This window comes from Haliotis rufescens, unplaced genomic scaffold (assembly GCF_023055435.1).
Source record: "Haliotis rufescens isolate VD_foot unplaced genomic scaffold, xgHalRufe1.0.p SCAF_5, whole genome shotgun sequence".
Classification (NCBI taxonomy): Eukaryota; Metazoa; Mollusca; class Gastropoda; order Lepetellida; family Haliotidae; genus Haliotis; species Haliotis rufescens.
In genome coordinates this window covers 20,295,450-20,314,812 of record NW_025964223.1, presented here as the reverse complement: position 1 = coordinate 20,314,812, position 19,363 = coordinate 20,295,450, and the positions used below count along the sequence as shown (strand labels likewise).

Here is a 19,363-nt window from a genome sequence, read left to right as displayed (position 1 = left end):
TAACGTCTACTGGAAATGATGTCCCAAGTGCACTTTGAGCTGGTGGACAGAACAATCTTTGATAAAAGTTCTATTGACAAGGACCCTTGACTTTCCTGCTTAATTTGAACCCTGTTTGATCATGTTGATCCTTCGGTAAAATTACAATTGTCAAAATGAATGAGGCTGCAAAATGGAGGTACCTGAGGTTCAGTTGCCATGACTTCTATTGCTTTATCTGATGCCTTCTCTGCTGAAGCCGGGTCATCGGCCTGCACACACAAATAAGACAAGTCACAATCATCATCATCATCATCATCATCATCATCATCATCATCATCATCATCGAAGTCATAGAAAATGTATATTTGTTCCTTCATAATCGTAAGCTCTACATCCAAGCATGGATCATAGGCAAAAGTGGTACTTTTTATTTGTAAACGAATTAAAAAGTCATTTAACTTTTCTTTTGTATGATATTCAATTCAAATGTTGTCTTTACAGTAGCTCCCTCAATCAGCAGCGGTGTCTGAATTCATCAACCAGCATCACAACAGTATTTATGTAAAATGATCACAACAGTATTTATGTAACATCATCACAACATATTCTACATAAACAATGACATGGGACATCTGTATCAGTATTCACAAAGATAAAACTGATAACCAAAACAAGATAAAGAAGAAAGCAAAGAAGGCATTATGTTTTATGTTTGTTGTTTCATGTGTGAAGAATACAAGAAATATGACTATAAGTATCAAAATTAATTTGCAGATAATATACAACAATATGTTACTCTTTCACCAACAGAAATGAAAACAAAATATTGAACGCATGTACAACTTGCCTTGAAAAATATAAAACTGAAGGATATAGTTAAAAAACAAAAGAGATTTGATACGGAAACAGTTCTCAAAACATATTTGTGACAATACTTTGAGAGAGGGAGAAACTACTCTAAAGATGGAGAGGGATACATATACATGACTTACTGAACAAACTTCTCGATCTACCCAATCAGTTTGATTTAGCAGCCAACCTCTCTGTAAGTGATATTATCGGGTATTATATATGCCTTTTAATTAGTACATACATTATTACATTAAATATATCGATTGGTGAAACTGTATCTAAGGTAATTCTTGAAACCTGAAAAGTATGGCTTCTGAGCAGTCACTTTGTTATTAATTAGGGTGGGAAAGCTATGCTTTTTTAAATGACAGGTGATTTCCACTTCATAACATAGTTTCTAGGCTGAAATAGTTACATTTCGCTTTGAGATAAATGGAATGGGAGTTAATACATGTAAACATGTCAACAAAATACAAAATGTTAGCTTTAATTGCCAAACCTAAATAAGGTTTTGTCAGCACCAGATGCGTGAATGTGGGTTTCAAAAGCCTATGAACTTTGTTGTTTTGGGCTTTTATTCCATATTAAACAAACACACTGTGACGTAACTGACATATTGTCCAAAGTGTTGTTAACCAAACGCACTAAATCACTTTTGTATTCTGCTGACCTATGATTCAATTGATCTGCTTGCCTAGAAATAAAGACCAACCCATGGGGATTCTAGGTAAGAATATAAGTCTGAAAGCTTGTTGAAAGAGGCAACTACGTGGATCGAGGAATCATGCTTGGTGAATTAGGTTGCATGTCCTTGTATCCTAACTGCGTGAATCGATGGTCATGTCACTCACTTGATTGTCTGGTTCAGACTTAATTATTTACAGACCACAGGCATTAAACAACAAATAAACAAATATTTCAAGGTATAAAAATGAGCATACCTGGGCTACAATCTACAGTTAGTTCTTCAGACAGTTCAATGCTAATACACTAGACAGAAGATAACCTTCGCAAAAATACCACAACAGGATTGACAGAACTCGTCTGCTTAAGATATTCCCTATACATTAGGAGTCATTATTAAACAATAATTGACTAATCATAAATAAATAATAACCCTGACGGAAGTAAAGACATATAGACACTAAAGAATAGAATACATAAAGAATGTCAAAATAAATATATCTTCAGCAAATGGCTCACCTATAAATGCATCGAATGCTTACAAACTTACTGACTGCAAGTAATGCAAAAGTGCTAAAACTTTACACGATTGTACAGACATAGACTCTTTCTCATTCAATTCAGTCTAAAACAGAAATATGTCTTTTCATTGCAACTGACGACTCAATCTGATCCAAAATAAAGGCCTAGGCAAGTGAATCGTCTGCATTTGTAAACATCATGAACATTTCTTTGAAAAGAACACTTGGTGTCAATTTACCTACTTGACAGTCCACTACATTGAAAAGGAATCCACCAAATGGTATATTGTTATAATTAAGCTACAGAATCAATACAAACGCAGAGACCGCTTGATGCACTCAGACGGGCACTTACTTTCGCAGTGTTGTCGGCCATCATTTCTGTCACTAAGGAAGTTGTCGCGAGGCAGTATCGGAGTGAATACAATGTCGCCTAACTAAAATAGACGTAGCAACAATTAATTTATATTACCCACTCAAATGACATTTTGTAATAAAATTATTTCTTACAATTTGAGATTTTCTCACATTTAGTCTTCCGACAATTTTAAATATTAAGTGATGCGGGTTTGTTCTATTTTTAGTAACGAACGTCGTGGTAATAAAGTCACGTGCCACCGTGTGTTGCCAACCTATTCCTTTCACTTCTCGGGGTTTTTTTTAATACCTTATCGTCAAACTTGAGCACTTTGGCTTCTTTTATAACGGCCTTTTGCAAGCAAACTGTCAGTCGTATTTGTTAAATGTTTATATTTCGATGCTTGAAACATGGCTGTGTAGAATCTTGTGTTAGACAAAACAAACCGCATGGTAGACACTGAGCATACATATACAAGTGTCCTAAACTTTTTTCATGTTTTAAGAAATGATATAGCAATAGTTTTAATGTCGCAGCAGTATTTTTATCAATTAAAATTTGAACTAGAAACAACAACATACTATTTACGATAATTTGTATATGTGATTCTGTTGAAAAGCACGTTCCAGACAATGATCAAAAAAAAGAAAGAAATTTGACTCATGTTTAACCGAACAAAGTAAATTGTCAACTAGATGTACTGCAAGATGGGTCCCAAATCGTGTTGCCTCGTCGCTTAATATTTGCTAATGACTCCCTCTCCTATCCGATCCTGAAGATCCGGGGTAGTATACGTCTTCAGCAATCCATGCTTGCCGTAAAAGGCGACCATGCTTGTCCTATAAGGGGCGACTAACGGGATCGGGTGGTCAGGCTGGAATATTGCTGAGTGAGGCGTTAAACAACAAACCAACCAACCAACCAACCAACTTATCACCGATGAGACAATTCAGAATTGTAGAGGGAAAAATAGATTTCACAACATCTACACACCTACAGCGTGTACGCTCGATTTTCTTGTGTTTTCATCACATTCATAATAGAATGGAGATATTCTCTGGATATTCGAGGATAAATAATAATGGAAAGCGTTCGTAGGAAGCTGAATCTGGTCTGGAAAGTAATTTTCAGGATTCTCATGGTGGTGGGGGAACCCAATTGATAAAGCGTTCGCTATGTTTATCTCCGCACTTGGCAATTATTCTAGTTATATGCTGGATGTCTGTAAATAATCAGGACCAGACAACCAACACTGAGTTATTGGCATTATGAGCATCGATCCACGCAATTGGGGTTCGATGACATGATTCAACAAAGTGACCAAACGATCCCGTTAGTTTGAGTCTGGGCCAGACAGACCAGCTAGATCTACGCAAATGGGATATGACGCCATGCATCAACCAAGTCAGCGATCCTGATCACCCAATCCAATTTTTAAGGTAGTAACAAAATATACGTTTACCTTATTTAGGTTTGGCAATTTCTCTCTCTAATGTTAATTTGGACGTTATTTGTGTGCTAATTGGATGTAAAAAACGCTACTGTTCGAATTATCCGACTTCAGCTTGTTTTAACACACGGATATTCAGTTTCCAATATATTTGCTAGTTGTAAGCACCATATACAAACACTGGAACGATTCATGTATAATGAACATAATCTATGAATATAATCTAGCCCGTCGATTGTTTGATATCGATAGTCAATTTCTTTTAATTTTAAATAAAACTATAATGAGGATATATGAAGTGGTGTTTTAAAAACAGAAAGAAACGGCAAAGAAACAGTCAATGCGTTTTAGACATGTTTTCAGCTTTAAGAAATCCTAAAACTTTGGAATGACGTCATTACACTATGACGTCATAATATTGGATTCTCACAGGGTCACATTCACAAATAAAGACTTAAAACCGAAATATGTGTTCGTTAGGATCTTGAATTAAGCAAAATGGACAGTACCAATATCATCAAACGAAAATATAATGTAACGGTGAATAACTACCAGTGATGCTTTGCGACTCTGTCTATGACGTCACGCCATTGTCAATGCGGCATCACTCGTCTTCACGAGTTGTGAGATTTGGTCCGTTCAACATGTCACACGGTATCCATAACGTAGATAGACACCCCAGACGCTCTCGGGAACAGGCCTTTGAGCCTAAAATCCACGCGATACCACCAGGATCTCCTGAGCAACAGGAACAGGAACAGAAATTCTCTGGCGAAATAGCTAACGCGTCTTCCATAGGAGCTGCCGCTGCCTCTTATACCGACCGTCTTCCCTCACGAAGCGAAAGTGACCTACTGCAACCACCTCTGCCCTCGGAGGTATTTCTCAAAAAGGTCCATGGACCTGAATTCTTCGTTTCAAGGGATTACAGACGTCTTCTTCCTCCGACGATTCCCTCTGAGTTTATATTTGCTCTCACTGAAGACGACGATGTCACAGAGAAGGTCATCGGACACGGATCCTTTGGGGCAGTGGTGTCAGCTATACTGTACCATCCCCCGGACTATGTGAAGGAAGTTGTCATGAAAGAAACATTTGAACAAGATTTCCGTGATATAACCCACGAGGCCAGGGCAGCGATGTACCTGGAAAGAACCGGATTTGTTCCGACTTGTTTTGGCCTGACAGTCTCTGGCAGTGGAGGTCTCCGGATTGTACAGGAATGTTTCGCCCAGGGAGTGACACTCCAGATGGTGTTGGTAGAAGAGTTACTACCGATAGAAAATGAGAGAAAGTGGCTGTACATAGCTTGCCAACTGGCGGAAGGACTTGCAAAGATCCATGCCTTCGATGTCCTTCTTAACGACATCAAGGACGACAATGTCCTCGTGGATCTGAAACCATCACTACCCGTTGTGAAATATTGTGATCTTGGCTCCAGTACCTATAAGAAAGGCTGTGTCTTCAAATCTCCAGACAGTAGTAGATCACATCATTTATCTCCCGAGGCGTGTGTTCCCAATGCTGTCACAAACCAAGCCAACGACGTGTTCGGCCTGGGCAACTTGCTGAGGAATATCCACAGAGTGACCAACATTGCTGCGTTAGTCCCCGTGGCAGAACGATGCCGCTGTGAAGCTGTGCCGGAATCACGTGGTACAGCTGATGGGGCTTACAGAGATCTGTATATGGAATACACTAGGGCCGAGAAAAGATGGAGCGAAGACTTAGAAAGCCTAGAAGACGAGTTAATACCTGGTCTTGGAGACGGAGACTTCCGGGACACACCCTCACCACGCACAGGAAACAGGTATTGTTATTGGGATGTCTTGAAGAAGCGGTGTGGTTCCCCTATAAATGTTTGCCTTTCAGAGAATATAGGTATGTCTTGAAGAAAAGACAACAAATAAACCTCCAAGGAAAGAAAGTATACACTCGAAAATTTGGATTTGGCCAAAACATTACAAACATCAAAACGTTACAAAGTTGAAAACAGTCGACGAAATATTGCAAACTTAAGGTTCAAAATGCAACTACTCGTATCAAATACATCACCATCGAATAACCACTTCCGGTTTTTTTAGGGTTTTTTTCTGTCTCAAACCAAAAACCCGAGACAGCCCAATATTAACTGGCCTACCCCTAATGTACCTGTATGATAAAGGAGTTCACACTTGTATATATGGGGGGCACGGGTGGTCCAGTCGTCTAACGCGCCGCGATTCGCTGTGCAGAGTTGCGTCCCTTGGGTAGGCCAGAAACCTATGATTGTGGGTTCGAATCCCGGTTCGCCCTAATTATGTTTCCAGGCTTGTCAGCACCATACCCGTGCTCGTGGGCTTCACCAAAGTGGTAAACGTCTGAGACCTGCATCACTTCGGGCTTTCCTCCCACATTAAGCTGACACGCCGTGATATAACTGAAATACTGTTAAAAGCGGCGTTAAACCAAACTCACTTACTCACTTGTATATATATAAACTTGTTCTCGTCGCTAATGGCTGAAAAATGTAGATGCGAAGTTAAATAATAACGCACACACCCAAGGGGGTCTAGGCTATAGGGTCAATCGGAGGTCAAGGCAAGTTTGATTCAAATCGCTCAAATGACGATTTCATTGTGTGTTAACTCAACCGTTATGACGTATACCAATCTAGTGGTTACTGATTAATCCAAACATGGCAGTGATTACAGTTTGGTGAAAGCTAACGATGAACACCATGGAGGCATTTCTTTTTAAGCTTAAAGCTTGCCAGGTATACCAGAGATGCCTTATATGGAACTGGGTCATGGTATAATTGTTTTTACGTTGCTGAACATCAGGGCTCACTTGCACAAAGCGATCTCAGCGCTAAGATGATCGTAACTCCCATTCATTAACATAGGCTCACGATAGTCTTAGCGCTAAGATCGCTTTGTGCATTTGGGTCCAGGTACGATTACCCAGCTGGTGTACAGTTAAGATGGACATGCAATAATGTGTGTTTGAGGTTGTTTCTTCAGTTTGGCTTTTCTTTCTCTTTGGGATCTCGTTGTGAACAGATATTTTCCAAACCTTGTATGTTTTTTTAACCAAGGTGCTCGTATGATTTGGTGCACTTCGCGATGTAAGACCCGTTTCATCACAATACAGATCTTGATTATCGATCAGATGGCGGTGCCATTTTGTTTGAAACAAATGCAAGTGATTGAATCGGATTGGTCCATAGGAGAGGCTCAGAAGGGACATAACTCATTGTAACCACTGGTGGCTGAGGAATTCCAGCCTAGTTCGGCAAGGGTGGAAACTGGACTTTAATAGTCAGCTGACGCCCTTGTATCAGGAAGATGGGTTGTATTAGACTTAGTCAGTTAACTCTCTTGTCTCGGGAAGATGGTTTCATGCAGACGCATCATACAAGCTTTCCGTACCTACCATTTGATACTTTGGTCATCTTGGGACAAAAGAAAGTACACCGAGATTGTTTTTGTTTTTTAAAAATTTGATTGTCATTTTAACCATCACACACTCCTGCAACAGTTTCTAAAAAAAAGTAATATGTGGCTGGGTAATTTTGTAAAAATAGACTTGGTCATTGAAGACTGTGGTAAGAAATATTTGTAACCCGTGACCCCCTTCTATGTTTGAAATGTTGTAAATATGTACCGAAAAAACACATTTATTGACTTTCTAAGATAAGGTGTCTTAGATACCCAGTTGTGTATTATAAAGTTTTAAATGAAATTATCTTGTTTAAAAAAACATGTATACAAGTGTTCTTTGAGTGCCGACAAAGCGCCAGTATAGTTACTTTTTGGGTTACAATATCTCTGACTTAAGATATTTTTATTTGAAAATCAAACATATTATGTTTCATTTTCAAATCGAAATTATCTTAAGTGGTTAAATCAACTGGAGGGATTGTTTCAACATTGCGGGTTTACATGGAAACAGTGAATAGGTGTCTGAACTTTTGAGAAGAGCTATGCGAGGTTATAGAAGGGTGCTTCGTTTACTCAAAAGCATGTGCCTATATACTGATAATAAATCTACACTATTCTACCTCTCCTCTTCACTTGGTAGTTCATGCCAAATAAACTGTATCAATGTGGAATATAACAATTTTAGGTGCCAAAATTGGGCGACGTTTCGGTAAGACGAACGCCAATGACTTGCAACAGAAGTTAAGTGTCCTCCAGAAGTTTCTACGTAATGGTTTATTCAAAACCATAGATTTCTGTTCCAGCGTGGTTTGGTCAGCACACTGTTCAAATGCTGTAGAAATTGATGAGGACATGGCTGCCTATCTTGCCTCCCTGGACGCTCGCTACTCTCCATCACAAGCAGGAAGGTACTGGTTTAGTTAGTGGACATTTGAATATAGTATTTCAATATGTTGAATACATGTTAGGAAACATTCGTCACCACTCGCCCCTTTCCGTAACCTGCAAGAAGACTCGTCCCCCTATCGATGAATGTTATGTGCGAAAATACGACAAACCAATCAGAATGCGCGTATTATTTCAAGTTCTTCGTCAAAGAATCCTTCAGAAGTATTTTTTGATTTTACATATGTCTTGGATCTAAAAATATACCAAAGACACAGTTAAATGTGTTCAATCATACTGTATAATTCCGCATGTCCCGATGTGCTTTAAATTGTATCTGCAATCTATATAATATATGGTGAAATGTAAGTGAACCATTACGCAACGAGTTGACAATTGTTTTAGGTATGCCCGTTTACGCTGAGACGGAACCCGGTCGCAAAAATGGCCATGAGCGGGGCACGAGTCGCTATTCGGCTTGTCCCGGAATAACACGAGTTGGTCGCGAATGGTTAGGAAACAGGTAGCCGCAATTCGCTGTGCAGAGTTGCTTCCCTTAGCCATGACATGATCCTTGCATACGGGTTGCGCACTGATTATGATCTTTGGTATGACGGCAACATACCTGTTTCAGTGGAGAACGTCTAAGATGTGCGTCGCTTCAGGGCCTGCAAAATAAAGCTGGCCGTGATATAACTAAAGAACTGTTACACCCAACTCACTCACTCACTAATTAAAGAGTAAATAGAACAATAGACACATTATTTGTTAATACCAATAACCTTTCTCTACAAGAACTTCTTTTTTCCTCAGGACTGAAGAATGGGTAAAGAGAGGCAACTTGAACGAGCTCCATGTTGGATGCAGCATCCCCCAGGACATTATCAACACAGCTGATGCAGCTGTCATGGCTGAGACACTAGAATCTGTTGGACAAAGAGCCTCCCAGGACATCTTGGCCACAGCTGATGCAGCTGTCATGGCTGAAACATTAGAGTCTGTTGGACAAAGAACCTCCCAGAACAGCTTGGCCACAGCTGATGCAGCTGTCGTGGCTGAAACAGTTGAGTCTGTTGGACAAAGAGCCTCCCAGGACATCTTGGCCACAGCGGATGCAGCTGTCATGGCTGAAACATTAGAATCTGTTGGACAAAGAGCCTCCCAAGACATCATGGCCACAGCTGATGCAGCTGTCATGGCTGAAACACTAGAGTCTGTTGGACAAAGAGCCTCCCAGGACATCTTGGCCACAGCTGATGCAGCTGTCGTGGCTGAAACAGTAGAGTCTGTTGGACAAAGAATCTCCCAGGACATCTTGGCCACAGCTGATGCAGCTGTCATGGCTGAAACACTAGAGTCTGTTGGACAAAGAGCCTCCCAGGACATCTTGGCCACAGCTGATGCAGCTGTCATGGCTGAAACACTGGAATCTATTCGAGGACAAAGAACCTCAGAGTCAGATATCATGTTCTCGGGATCAGAGGACTCTACTGATGCCTCTTTTAGCATTGTTCCTGAAGAGAGTCTGGCAGACATCATGTTCTCGGGATCAGAGGACTCTACTGATGCCTCTTTTAACATTGTTCCTGAAGAGAGTCTGGCAGACATCATGTTCCCGGGATCAGAGGACTCTACTGATGCCTCTTTTAACATCGTTCCTGAAGAGAGTCTGGCAGACATCATGTTCTCGGGATCAGAGGACTCTACTGATGCCTCTTTTAACATCGTTCCTGAAGAGAGTCTGGCAGATATCATGTTCTCGGGATCAGAGGACTCTACTTACGCCTCTTTTAACATTGTTCCTGAAGTGAGTCTGGCAGACATCATGTTCTCGGGATCAGAGGACTCTACTGACGCCTCTTTTAACATTGTTCCTGAAGAGAGTCCGGCAGATATCATGTTCTCGGGATCAGAGGACTCTACTTACGCCTCTTTTAACATTGTTCCTGAAGAGAGTCTGGCAGACATCATGTTCTCGGGATCAGAGGACTCTACTGACGCCTCTTTTAACATTGTTCCTGAAGAGAGTCTGGCAGACATCATGTTCTCGGGATCAGAGGACTCTACTGACGCCTCTTTTAACATTATTCCTGAAGAGAGTCTGGCAGACATCATGTTCTCGGGATCAGAGGACTCTACTGACGCCTCTTTTAACATTGTTCCTGAAGAGAGTCTGGCAGACATCATGTTCTCGGGATCAGAGGACTCTACTGACGTCTCTTTTAACATTGTTCCTGAAGAGAGTCTGGCAGACATCATGTTCTCGGGATCAGAGGACACACCTGAGGTGTCCTTTCACATTGTTCCTGTTGTAAACCTGGCAGACATTATGTATGCTGGCCCAGAGGACGTTTCTACATCCGGGTCATGGAACATAGTCCCCGTGGTCGGTCTGGCAGATATCATGTATGCAGGACCCGAGAACACACGTGTGGCGTAGGGAATTGGAGTGTGTGCAGTGGGTGTAGGAGGGCGTAGGGCTGGCGTAGAGAGGTCGTAAAGGGGGTGTGGAGTGGGTGTAGGATAGGTGTAGCGTGGATGTGGGTGTAGGGTAGGTGTAGAGTGGGTGTGGAGTGGGTGTAGGGTAGGTGTAGAATGGATGTGGGTGTAGGGTAGGTGTAGAGTGGATGTGGGTGTAGGGTAGGTGTAGAGTGGGTGTGGAGTGGGTGTAGGGTAGGTGTAGAATGGATGTGGGTGTAGGGTAGGTGTAGAGTGGGTGTGGAGTGGGTGTAGGGTAGGTGTAGAATGGATGTGGGTGTAGGGTAGGTGTAGAGTGGGTGTGGAGCGGGTATAGAGTAGGTGTAGAGTGGGTGTGGAGTGGGTGTAGGGTAGGTGTAGAGTGGGTGTAGGGTAGGTGTAGAGTGGGTGTGGAGTGGGTGTAAGGTAGGTGTAGAGTGGGTGTAGGGTAGGTGTGGCGTGGGTGAAGGGTATAATTCATATGCGTATTATACATTGCGATATGAGTGTTATACAATGTCATGTGAGTATTATACATTGTCATATGAGTGTTATACATTGTCATGTGAGTATTATACATTGTCATATGAGTGTTATACATTGTCATGTGAGTATTATACATTGTCATATGAGTGTTATACATTGTCATGTGAGTATTATACATTGTCATATGAGTGTTATACATTGTCATGTGAGTATTATACATTGTCATGTGAGTATTAGACATTGTCATATGAGTATTAGACATGGCCATATGAGTGTTATACATTGTCATGTGAGTATTATACATTGTCATATGAGTGTTATACATTGTCATGTGAGTATTATACATTGTCATATGAGTGTTATACATTGTCATGTGAGTATTATACATTGTCATATGAGTGTTATACATTGTCATGTGAGTATTATACATTGTCATGTGAGTATTAGACATGGTCATATGAGTATTAGACATGGCCATATGAGTGTTATACATTGTCATGTCAGTATTATACATTGTCATATGAGTATTATACATTGTCATATGAGTGTTATACATTGTCATATGAGTATTATACATTGCGATATGATTGTTACTCATTGTCAAATGAGTATTATAGATTGTCATTTGAGTATTATACATTGCGATATGAGTATAATATATTGTCATATGTGTATTATACATTGCGCGATATGTGTATTATACATTGCTGTATGAGTATTATACATTAACACATGATCATAATAGATTCGAGTATACTAGATTACCATGCGAATTATAGTCTTCAAAATGATTATCATATATCAAGAAGACACTCCTACATCAGAACTCCTGGGCTATGAGTGGCCGTCAGTTGTAAATGTGTGATAGATATGAACATGCTACGTCACATGTTTGGATATTTGTATATGTGAAATTATTGATAATCAAAAAATATATTTATTTATTTACAGTTCGCGTTATCAGAGGTTAATTGAAATTGAACATAAAAAAATCTAACTCAAAATAACTAACAAAAACAACAAGAAGATTCCAAGTAATTTACAAGCAAAATATGTTAAAAGTGTTATCAATTCTATATGTTGTTTTAGCTTAAAACTTATAAACGTATGTACATAAAAATAGATTACAATATAAACTTTTACCAAAATATGTTGAGAATTGTAATTAGTTGCAATTGTATTGTGTTCAATAAAACGCAATTTAAAAAAGTTGTAATCTGTCATATGTCATATATGCATATTATATGTATATGCAACTGAATCAGATCGATGAAACAACAAAAATGCAATAAAAAGTCTGTTTCCATGGCAACTTTCCATGTCAAAATTGTACCACTCCATATTATGTATTTTATTTACTTTATGTTTTAGTGAAAGTGAGAGCATCAAACGTATATTTCAAATGACATCCCAGTCATACCTTTTTGATGAAGAAAACGTTGTCTCCCAGCTGCCCACCGCTGTGTCTGGTTTGCACGTTACTGTATATTGCTTGCTGAGTCGAGGGGTTCGTGAGTGGGTTAGGTTTTACGCCGAAAACAATATCATTTCAGTTATATCACGTAATGTCGGCTTGGTGTGCGAGGAAAGCCCAATGTGATGCGGGTCTTAGACGTTAACCATTTTGGTGAAACCCATGAGAAGGGTTGGAGCTGACAAACCTAGAGATTAATATGCATGAGAGTAGAACCCACGACTACATAGTCAGAACAGCGAATCGGCGTGTCTTAGACGACTGGGGACCGCCTCCGTGGTCTAGTGGTAGAGCGTCCGCCCGGAGAGCGGAAGGTCCGTTGTTCGATCCCCGGACGCGTCATACCAAAAGACGTTAAAAGATGGTACTTGTTGTTACCCTGTCTGGCGCTCGGCATTAAGGGGCTAAAACAAGGACAGGTCGGCTCGGAGTCAGTATACTGTGTCTGAGTGGGGTATTCATGTTAAACTGCGGCATGGTATCTCAGTGAGCTAGCACTATAAATCGGCATCAGTCCGGTCTAGTACAAGCAGCCACACAAACACTCACACGTACATGCACGTCGCTATATAAGTGCAATAACCTGTGACGCGACGTTAAACCCCATTTCACCTCAACACATAAGGAGACGACTGGGCCACCCTACCTCCCTTTATACGTTCATCAAGATACCAGTGAGTGAGTGTTGTTGTACGCCGCAGTCAACAATAAAATCCAGGTATATCGCAGCAGGGTGTAAAAATAGAGCCCTAGACAGGGACATCACTGACACTCCACGCATATATTTTCAAACTATCAGCTACTAGACTGTCTTACACACCCTGAAACAAATATATCCAATACAGCCCATGCAAGTCTATAATAGTTGGCAAGTCTAGATTGACTGGAATTATTTCTGAACACGAAGATAGTCTCTGGGATCACTGTGTAATTACATAAAAAGGAGTACTCTTGCTATTAGGGTGGGTGAGTTTAGTTTAACGCCGCTTTTAACATTATTCCAGTGATATCACGGCGTGTCAGCTTAATGTGGAAGGAAAGCCCAAAGTGATGACAGTCTTAGGCGTTTACCACTTCGATGAAACCCACGAGCACGGGTATGGTGCTGACAAACCTAGAAACATAATTAGGGCGAACCGGGATTCGAACCCACAATCATAGGTTTCTGGTGTGCCCAAGGGATGCAACTCTGCACAGCGAATCGCGGCGCCTTAGACGACTGGACCACCCGTGCCCCACTCCTGCTATTTACGGATTTATGGGTGACGCCTCTTCTGTAATCATTACTTAAACATTGTTTAGGAAATAGAAATGGTTCATCATTTCTTCATGTACATCTATGCAAATACGAACAAGAAGGAAGTATTGAACGAGTAAATGAACGAGTAACTTTCCATAGACTACAGAAATCAGACTACCTGCCTGAGATTTAACGAGCGCTTCATCCTATCACTGATTCCGCACTCGGAACAGAAATAATAAGATTAATAGTCCACTTGTAACGGCGAGTCTGCACGAAGTTCATTGGGAGACAATCACCAGGTGATGTTCCATTTGATATAGACGTGTATATACTCTTCAAAAAAAAAACCCGCACAGGTAGATTTTTTGCACATTTATTGTACCTAATAAAGTCGATATATTTGATTGATCATAGATACAAATATGAAATTTTGGAGCTCGGTAGTCACATGTTGTCGTTGTAAAAAGGCATTGAAAACTGTTCATTGTCATGTCACATAAAGCCACAAGGTTGCGAACTCAGTATCTCATGTGACTGCCTCGGGCAGCAATCACGGCTCTGCATCTCCTCGGCACTGACTGGATAAGTGTACGAATTCTGTCCTGCGGAATTCTGCGCGATTCTGCTTGTAACTCGTTAGACAGTTGTTGGGGTGTCTGCGGCGTTGACGTACACGTCGATCGAGTTCATCCAAGAGATGTCCGATTGGGTTGAGATCTGGAGATCTCGGCGGCCAGGGCAAGGCGTTGATGTTGTCATTATGAAGGTCGTCTACCGAGACACGAGCTGTGTGCGATGGAGCGTTGTCCTGTTGAAACAGCTCTAGCGGTCAATGATTGGAAGGTGAGGTTGAAGAATTTGATTCATTGATTCATGTAGCGATTTGCTGTGACATTTCCCTGAACTACAACCAAGTCAGATCTCGTGGTGTACGATATTGAACTGTGTGTATCGGTCCCAAAAGGCGGCAAATTGTGCTTTGGTGGACGTTGAAGTGGCGTGCAACAGAAGACTGCGATTCCCTTCCTATGGCGATGTTCCGATCGGCAGCGCTGAGTCTCGGCATTTTCGAACTTGAAAAATGTTGACAATTGAACGACAAATTATTGGCTTTTGCTTGCCTTTTTATAGCCACTACCATGAGTTACGAATTCCATAACTTGCACGTGCATTTTGCTTTACTGTTTTCCTCCATGGCATTTTTGAACAAGTGTGTAAACAATGCCGTCTAAGACATTGCAAATCGACAATGGCTGCGTTTTGACGCACCGTTTGTCGAATATCAGGCCACCAACATTTTCCAATAACATATGTCCAGTTTATATACCGGATTTTTTGTGTAGTCAGGTTCATTGAACTACATACTACCTGTGCGTTTCCTTTTCAGAAGAGTGTACTATATATATCAAAGGTAAGCGACTACTTGGTTAATAATCATTATAAGCTTTTGATTTGTTAATATAGACAATATTGTACTTCTCCAAATTTGAAAGACTTGAATTGCATGCGAGTTATTATCAGGGGGTCTGGTCTAGATAAGCATGTTGGTTACAGCTCGGGTCGTTTTCGTTTTGGATCTTCACTATGCCTAATCTTATGTGTGTCGTGAACAATAGAGGTATTTGATTGTTTGTTTGTTTGTTGTTTAACGCCGCACTCAGCAATATTCCAGCTGTATGACAGTGGTCTGGACCAGACAATCCAGTGACTGACATCATGAGCATCGATCCACACCATTGGGATCGATGACATGCATCAACAAGTCAGCGAGCCTGACCAACCGATCCCGTTAGTCGCCTCTTACACCAAGCATAGTCGCCTTTTACGGCAAACATGGGTTGCTGAAGACCTATTCTACCCCGGATCTTCACGGGTCTGTGTTAGATGCATGGATAGATATAAATAAATGATGCAATAAAAATGTCTTTTTGATTTAATTTTGTTAACCCCTGTTAACAGTGAAATGGGTTGATCAACATACCTACTTTGTCTAACCAGCAAAGTCACTCATCCATGACTATACCTGGGTTGTCTAATTGCTACTGTTTACCTGGGTTTTTTTAAATTAGACGAAGCAGGTTGATACCTGTATGGATTATTTAGCTTGGCAAGAAACAGACTCATTAACCTTATTGCTTCAATATGGTATAAGTTCTCCTTTAATTGGTTAATTGCAGATTAATGACATAATTGGGACTTCATCTTACCCCAAGTCGTGCACTTTTGTTATATAACCAAGGGTCCTTGTCTATTGTAATGCCCAATGCTTTGTTCAGTGGAAATGCGATGGCGGAAAGGCATGTGGCAATTTAAGGAACTGAAAAGGATATTTAAATCCGGAATTGTACTTATCCAGCTCAGTTAACTCCACCCCTTTTCACAACGGACAAGATATCATATAATGCAAAGCCTTGAGTAAACGCCCGTTTGTCATTGTCGGAAGGACCTCACACCGGGTGTTTTTCAGAGAGGCGCTTTCATCTTGTGACGACCGTTAACCCTCTGGATGCCACAGGGACATATATGTCCCTCCTCTACAACCCTCACTTTAAAAACCTAGGTCGAGACGTTTCAATTAGTGGTGTGAGTGAGTGAGTGAGTCCTGCGGAGTATAGCAATATCCCACCCAAGTCGTCGGAGCTTTACCTGCAAGGCCGTTATATAAAATGGAATAAATACTTCATTCACCTGATGAAGGAGTAAGCATATACCCCCAAACATTGTGTTCCTCATGATAAAGAAGTTGACATCCACACATTCTCTCTCTCATACACGCGTAAGTTCAACAAATAAACAGCTAACGTCATCAAGCTGCGTGAGCGTGGGCCGTATGATGAAATGAGGCACGACATATAGGCTAGGAGGATATTCGTGGTACCGACGGTTAAGAAGGAACCATAACTGCACCGTCCAGGACTAATCGTTCATACGTTTGTCAATTATTCATTAAAAACAAGGGTATTAAAATTAAATCCTATGGAGGAAACTCTGACGTGTTAAATGTATGAACGGGCCATTTCCGGCTACTCACTCAGTATATACTAGTATATATAAATAAATGTGTGTGTGTGAGTGTGTGAGTGTGCGTGTGCGTGTGTGTGCGTGTGTGTGTGTGTGTGTGTGTGTGTGTGTGTGTGTGTGTGTGTGTGTGTGTGTGTGTGTGTGTGCGTGTGTGTGAGTGTGTGTGTGTGTGTGTGTGGATAATGCAGTGAAGCAATGAAAATGTATTAAAAAAGTGTATCTTTTTTAATTCGACATAGACATGGTGATGTAACAATTTGTGTTACTTATGCATTCTCTTTTTAGGGAAATATTGGTTTAGCGTGAGAGTGTGGGTTAGTTATGTATCTGATGCAAAAAAATGGTAAAATATACTTTCGTCATCAGAGTCTTTGCTTTAAAATATTTTCACTGGGTAATATGAACCTCTTAAATATTTATACCCATGCGCGTTTTGCCCCAAGTGGATTAGTTATACGTTTTGCTTTGTGGACATATGCTATCTGAATGGAACATTCTCATAGATGCATTTAAAATAATTCTTCCCTAAGAGACACATTATTTTATGGGGCGAATTGAATGTCGGTTTTAGAGAAAGAGACCGCCGCCGCGATATGATCAGGGGAGGTAATCGTGTTGGAACTTCGTGCAGGTACTTGCTCGTGACGTCATAACATGGCAGCTGCCTGAAGCGAAGACACGACAAGACGAGAACGTAGGTCAGCGAGTAAGTGTTGCCAAGATTTACAGTAAATCGGTCACCCGGACAGGCCAACGAATTCACATATAATTAGGATAACTGTTTATGAAATATTGATTCGAAAACGGAACTTAATTCCTGCAATAAAGATAATTTCCTCGTCAGCTGCTCAAAGGCCCAATGTTTTCAAGGATGCTGATAAAAGTTAAGATTTGTTTGACTGTCTAGACCATTTATTGTGTCTACTCATCTCTAAAACAGTTGTGCGAACTCCATTGTTTTGGGGAACATTCATACACTGGGTTTGGCGTATGTATTGCCTTTTTTATCTTGCCAATGAAATATTGATGCGATTGCAAGTTTTCAAAATACGATTTTGTGTGAAGGATCCTTCCCCTTTCGGCTTTGACCGTGTTTGGAATACGCACGTGGTCGCCAGGCAACTGGTGTCGGTTTTCATTCATTTAGACTAACATAAAAGAGATGTGCAAGAAGAGAATTTGTGCACAGATGCAATAGACCCATCAGTCGCTATCGAGTTGGACTACTCCCTGAGACTAAGTCAGATATCTGGTCTAAACCAAACCAGTTCTGCATCAAGCTTGAACCTGCAGATCGTGTGTGTGTGGGCAGAGAGTGACTGATAGCTATCACTTCTTAGCTGTAAAGCCCAACTAGTACCCTACGCAGTAAGCAGGGTTACAGTAGCTATAATTTCTCACTCATTATTAGGCTCTTTTTATATTTCAGCAGAGACCATATATATCGGTATATGGTCTCTGATTTCAGTTATTCCATTTTACCTTTTTTAGTAGAAATACACAGCCATTGATTTACCCTATTCGTTTGGATAACAAGAAATGAAAATTTCTTTCCAAATAATAAGTGTACAAGTGCAGAATGCTTCAAGCATGTCAAGCATGTTGATATGATGTAGCCAGAGATTTTATCTTGGTATTATCAGAGGCGATTATTTCGTCAACATCTTCAGTAAATGTCAGCATGGTCAGTTAGTGGGATAATTCTAGCGTGGGGACTCGTGCTAAATTTAAAAAAAAAGCCCACTTTTTCAAATACAATGGGGCATTTTCTCATTTTGTTGTATGGGCAAGTGTGTTTGTACCTCTGGAATATTTGAAATTTTCACATAAAGGGCCCATGTTAGAAAATTCCTAGAATGAACCCTTCATAATTGTCTGTAAAATTCCCAAATTGGAATTGAAATTTTCTTTATTTACCTCACTTTATTTTGATCATGTTGATGATGACTTGTTTTAGCTTTCCAAAGGCTATCATGGCCTGTCTCACACTCTAAACCATATTGTTTTCCCTTCCGCCCAGCCCTTCCTGTAATGCTATAGCCCGAAATAGAGCAAGTCTAGATTTTCAACAGGTCCTGAATGTACCATCTCACTTAGGGGTGAAACGATACAGGAAGGTCATGATACATAGGTAATGATATGACATATATCGCGATACACATATTTACGTTTTGACTATAAATGTTTCGGAGCATGTTCTAAAGGAAAAGCTATCTGTAAACACATGTTCGTCGCTGCTATTTTTAGTATTGAACTTGTAATGCTAATTACACCACATTTTGCAATATTTGAATGACAAAATTACTGGGTGGGGGTGGGTTGTCATTAAACGAGTAGGTGTCCTATAGCTGGAATATTGCAGAGTGCGGGTATAAACAACAAACCAACCAAACATTTAACGAGTAGTAAGTAATAAATTTTAGCAAGTGTATCTTCTTGTATAGATACAGAAGAAAACGTATCATGTATCATATTGATGCATGAAAACTAACGATGCACCGATGCACCAATAAATCGTTTCACCTCTA

General features: G+C 40.5%; 3 protein-coding genes across 12 annotated transcripts in view; 2 read left to right on the top strand and 1 right to left on the bottom strand.

Moving 5' to 3' along the window:
• Window positions 1–2,462, bottom strand: part of LOC124138984 (adenylate kinase 9-like) — a 64,017-nt gene extending 61,555 nt beyond the window's left edge. For 8 of the 9 annotated variants that reach the window (XM_048383676.1, XM_048383679.1, XM_048383681.1 and 5 more), the window contains exons 1-3: window positions 2,395–2,417; window positions 975–1,025; window positions 183–251 (exon numbers count right to left, since the gene is read on the bottom strand). In XM_048383676.1, the coding sequence (XP_048239633.1) occupies window positions 183–251; window positions 975–1,025; window positions 2,395–2,415 (141 nt within the window). In that variant the 5' untranslated portion in view covers window positions 2,416–2,417. Of the gene's footprint in view, window positions 1–182; window positions 252–974; window positions 1,026–2,394 lie in introns of all 9 variants that reach the window. The other variant, XM_048383677.1, reaches the window with a different exon arrangement.
• A 2,006-nt stretch (window positions 2,463–4,468) lies between these two features.
• LOC125373340 (dentin sialophosphoprotein-like) lies at window positions 4,469–10,596 on the top strand. Its single transcript, XM_048384354.1, has 3 exons — window positions 4,469–5,657; window positions 8,073–8,177; window positions 8,968–10,596. Exons 1-3 carry the CDS (start codon window positions 4,492–4,494, stop codon window positions 10,592–10,594), a joined length of 2,898 nt encoding a protein of 965 aa, XP_048240311.1. The 5' UTR covers window positions 4,469–4,491; the 3' UTR covers window positions 10,595–10,596.
• Window positions 10,597–17,462: 6,866 nt separating this feature from the next.
• Window positions 17,463–19,363, top strand: part of LOC124138987 (alpha-taxilin-like) — a 30,198-nt gene continuing 28,297 nt past the window's right edge. Inside the window, exon 1 of one of the 2 annotated variants that reach the window (XM_046505924.2) lies at window positions 17,463–17,541. The gene's annotated coding sequence lies outside the window, so the exon portion shown is untranslated. The remainder of the gene's footprint in view (window positions 17,542–19,363) is intronic. The other variant, XM_046505925.2, reaches the window with a different exon arrangement.

Excerpts from the sequence above, each read along its gene's own strand:
- LOC125373340 (XM_048384354.1), top strand. The coding sequence starts at position 4,492 with ATGTCACACGGTATCCATAACGTAGATAGACACCCCAGACGCTCTCGG. Across the intron at positions 5,658-8,072 it reads TCACCACGCACAGGAAACAG|CGTGGTTTGGTCAGCACACT; the intron begins GTATTGTTATTG and ends TTTCTGTTCCAG. Across the intron at positions 8,178-8,967 it reads TCTCCATCACAAGCAGGAAG|GACTGAAGAATGGGTAAAGA; the intron begins GTACTGGTTTAG and ends TTTTTTCCTCAG.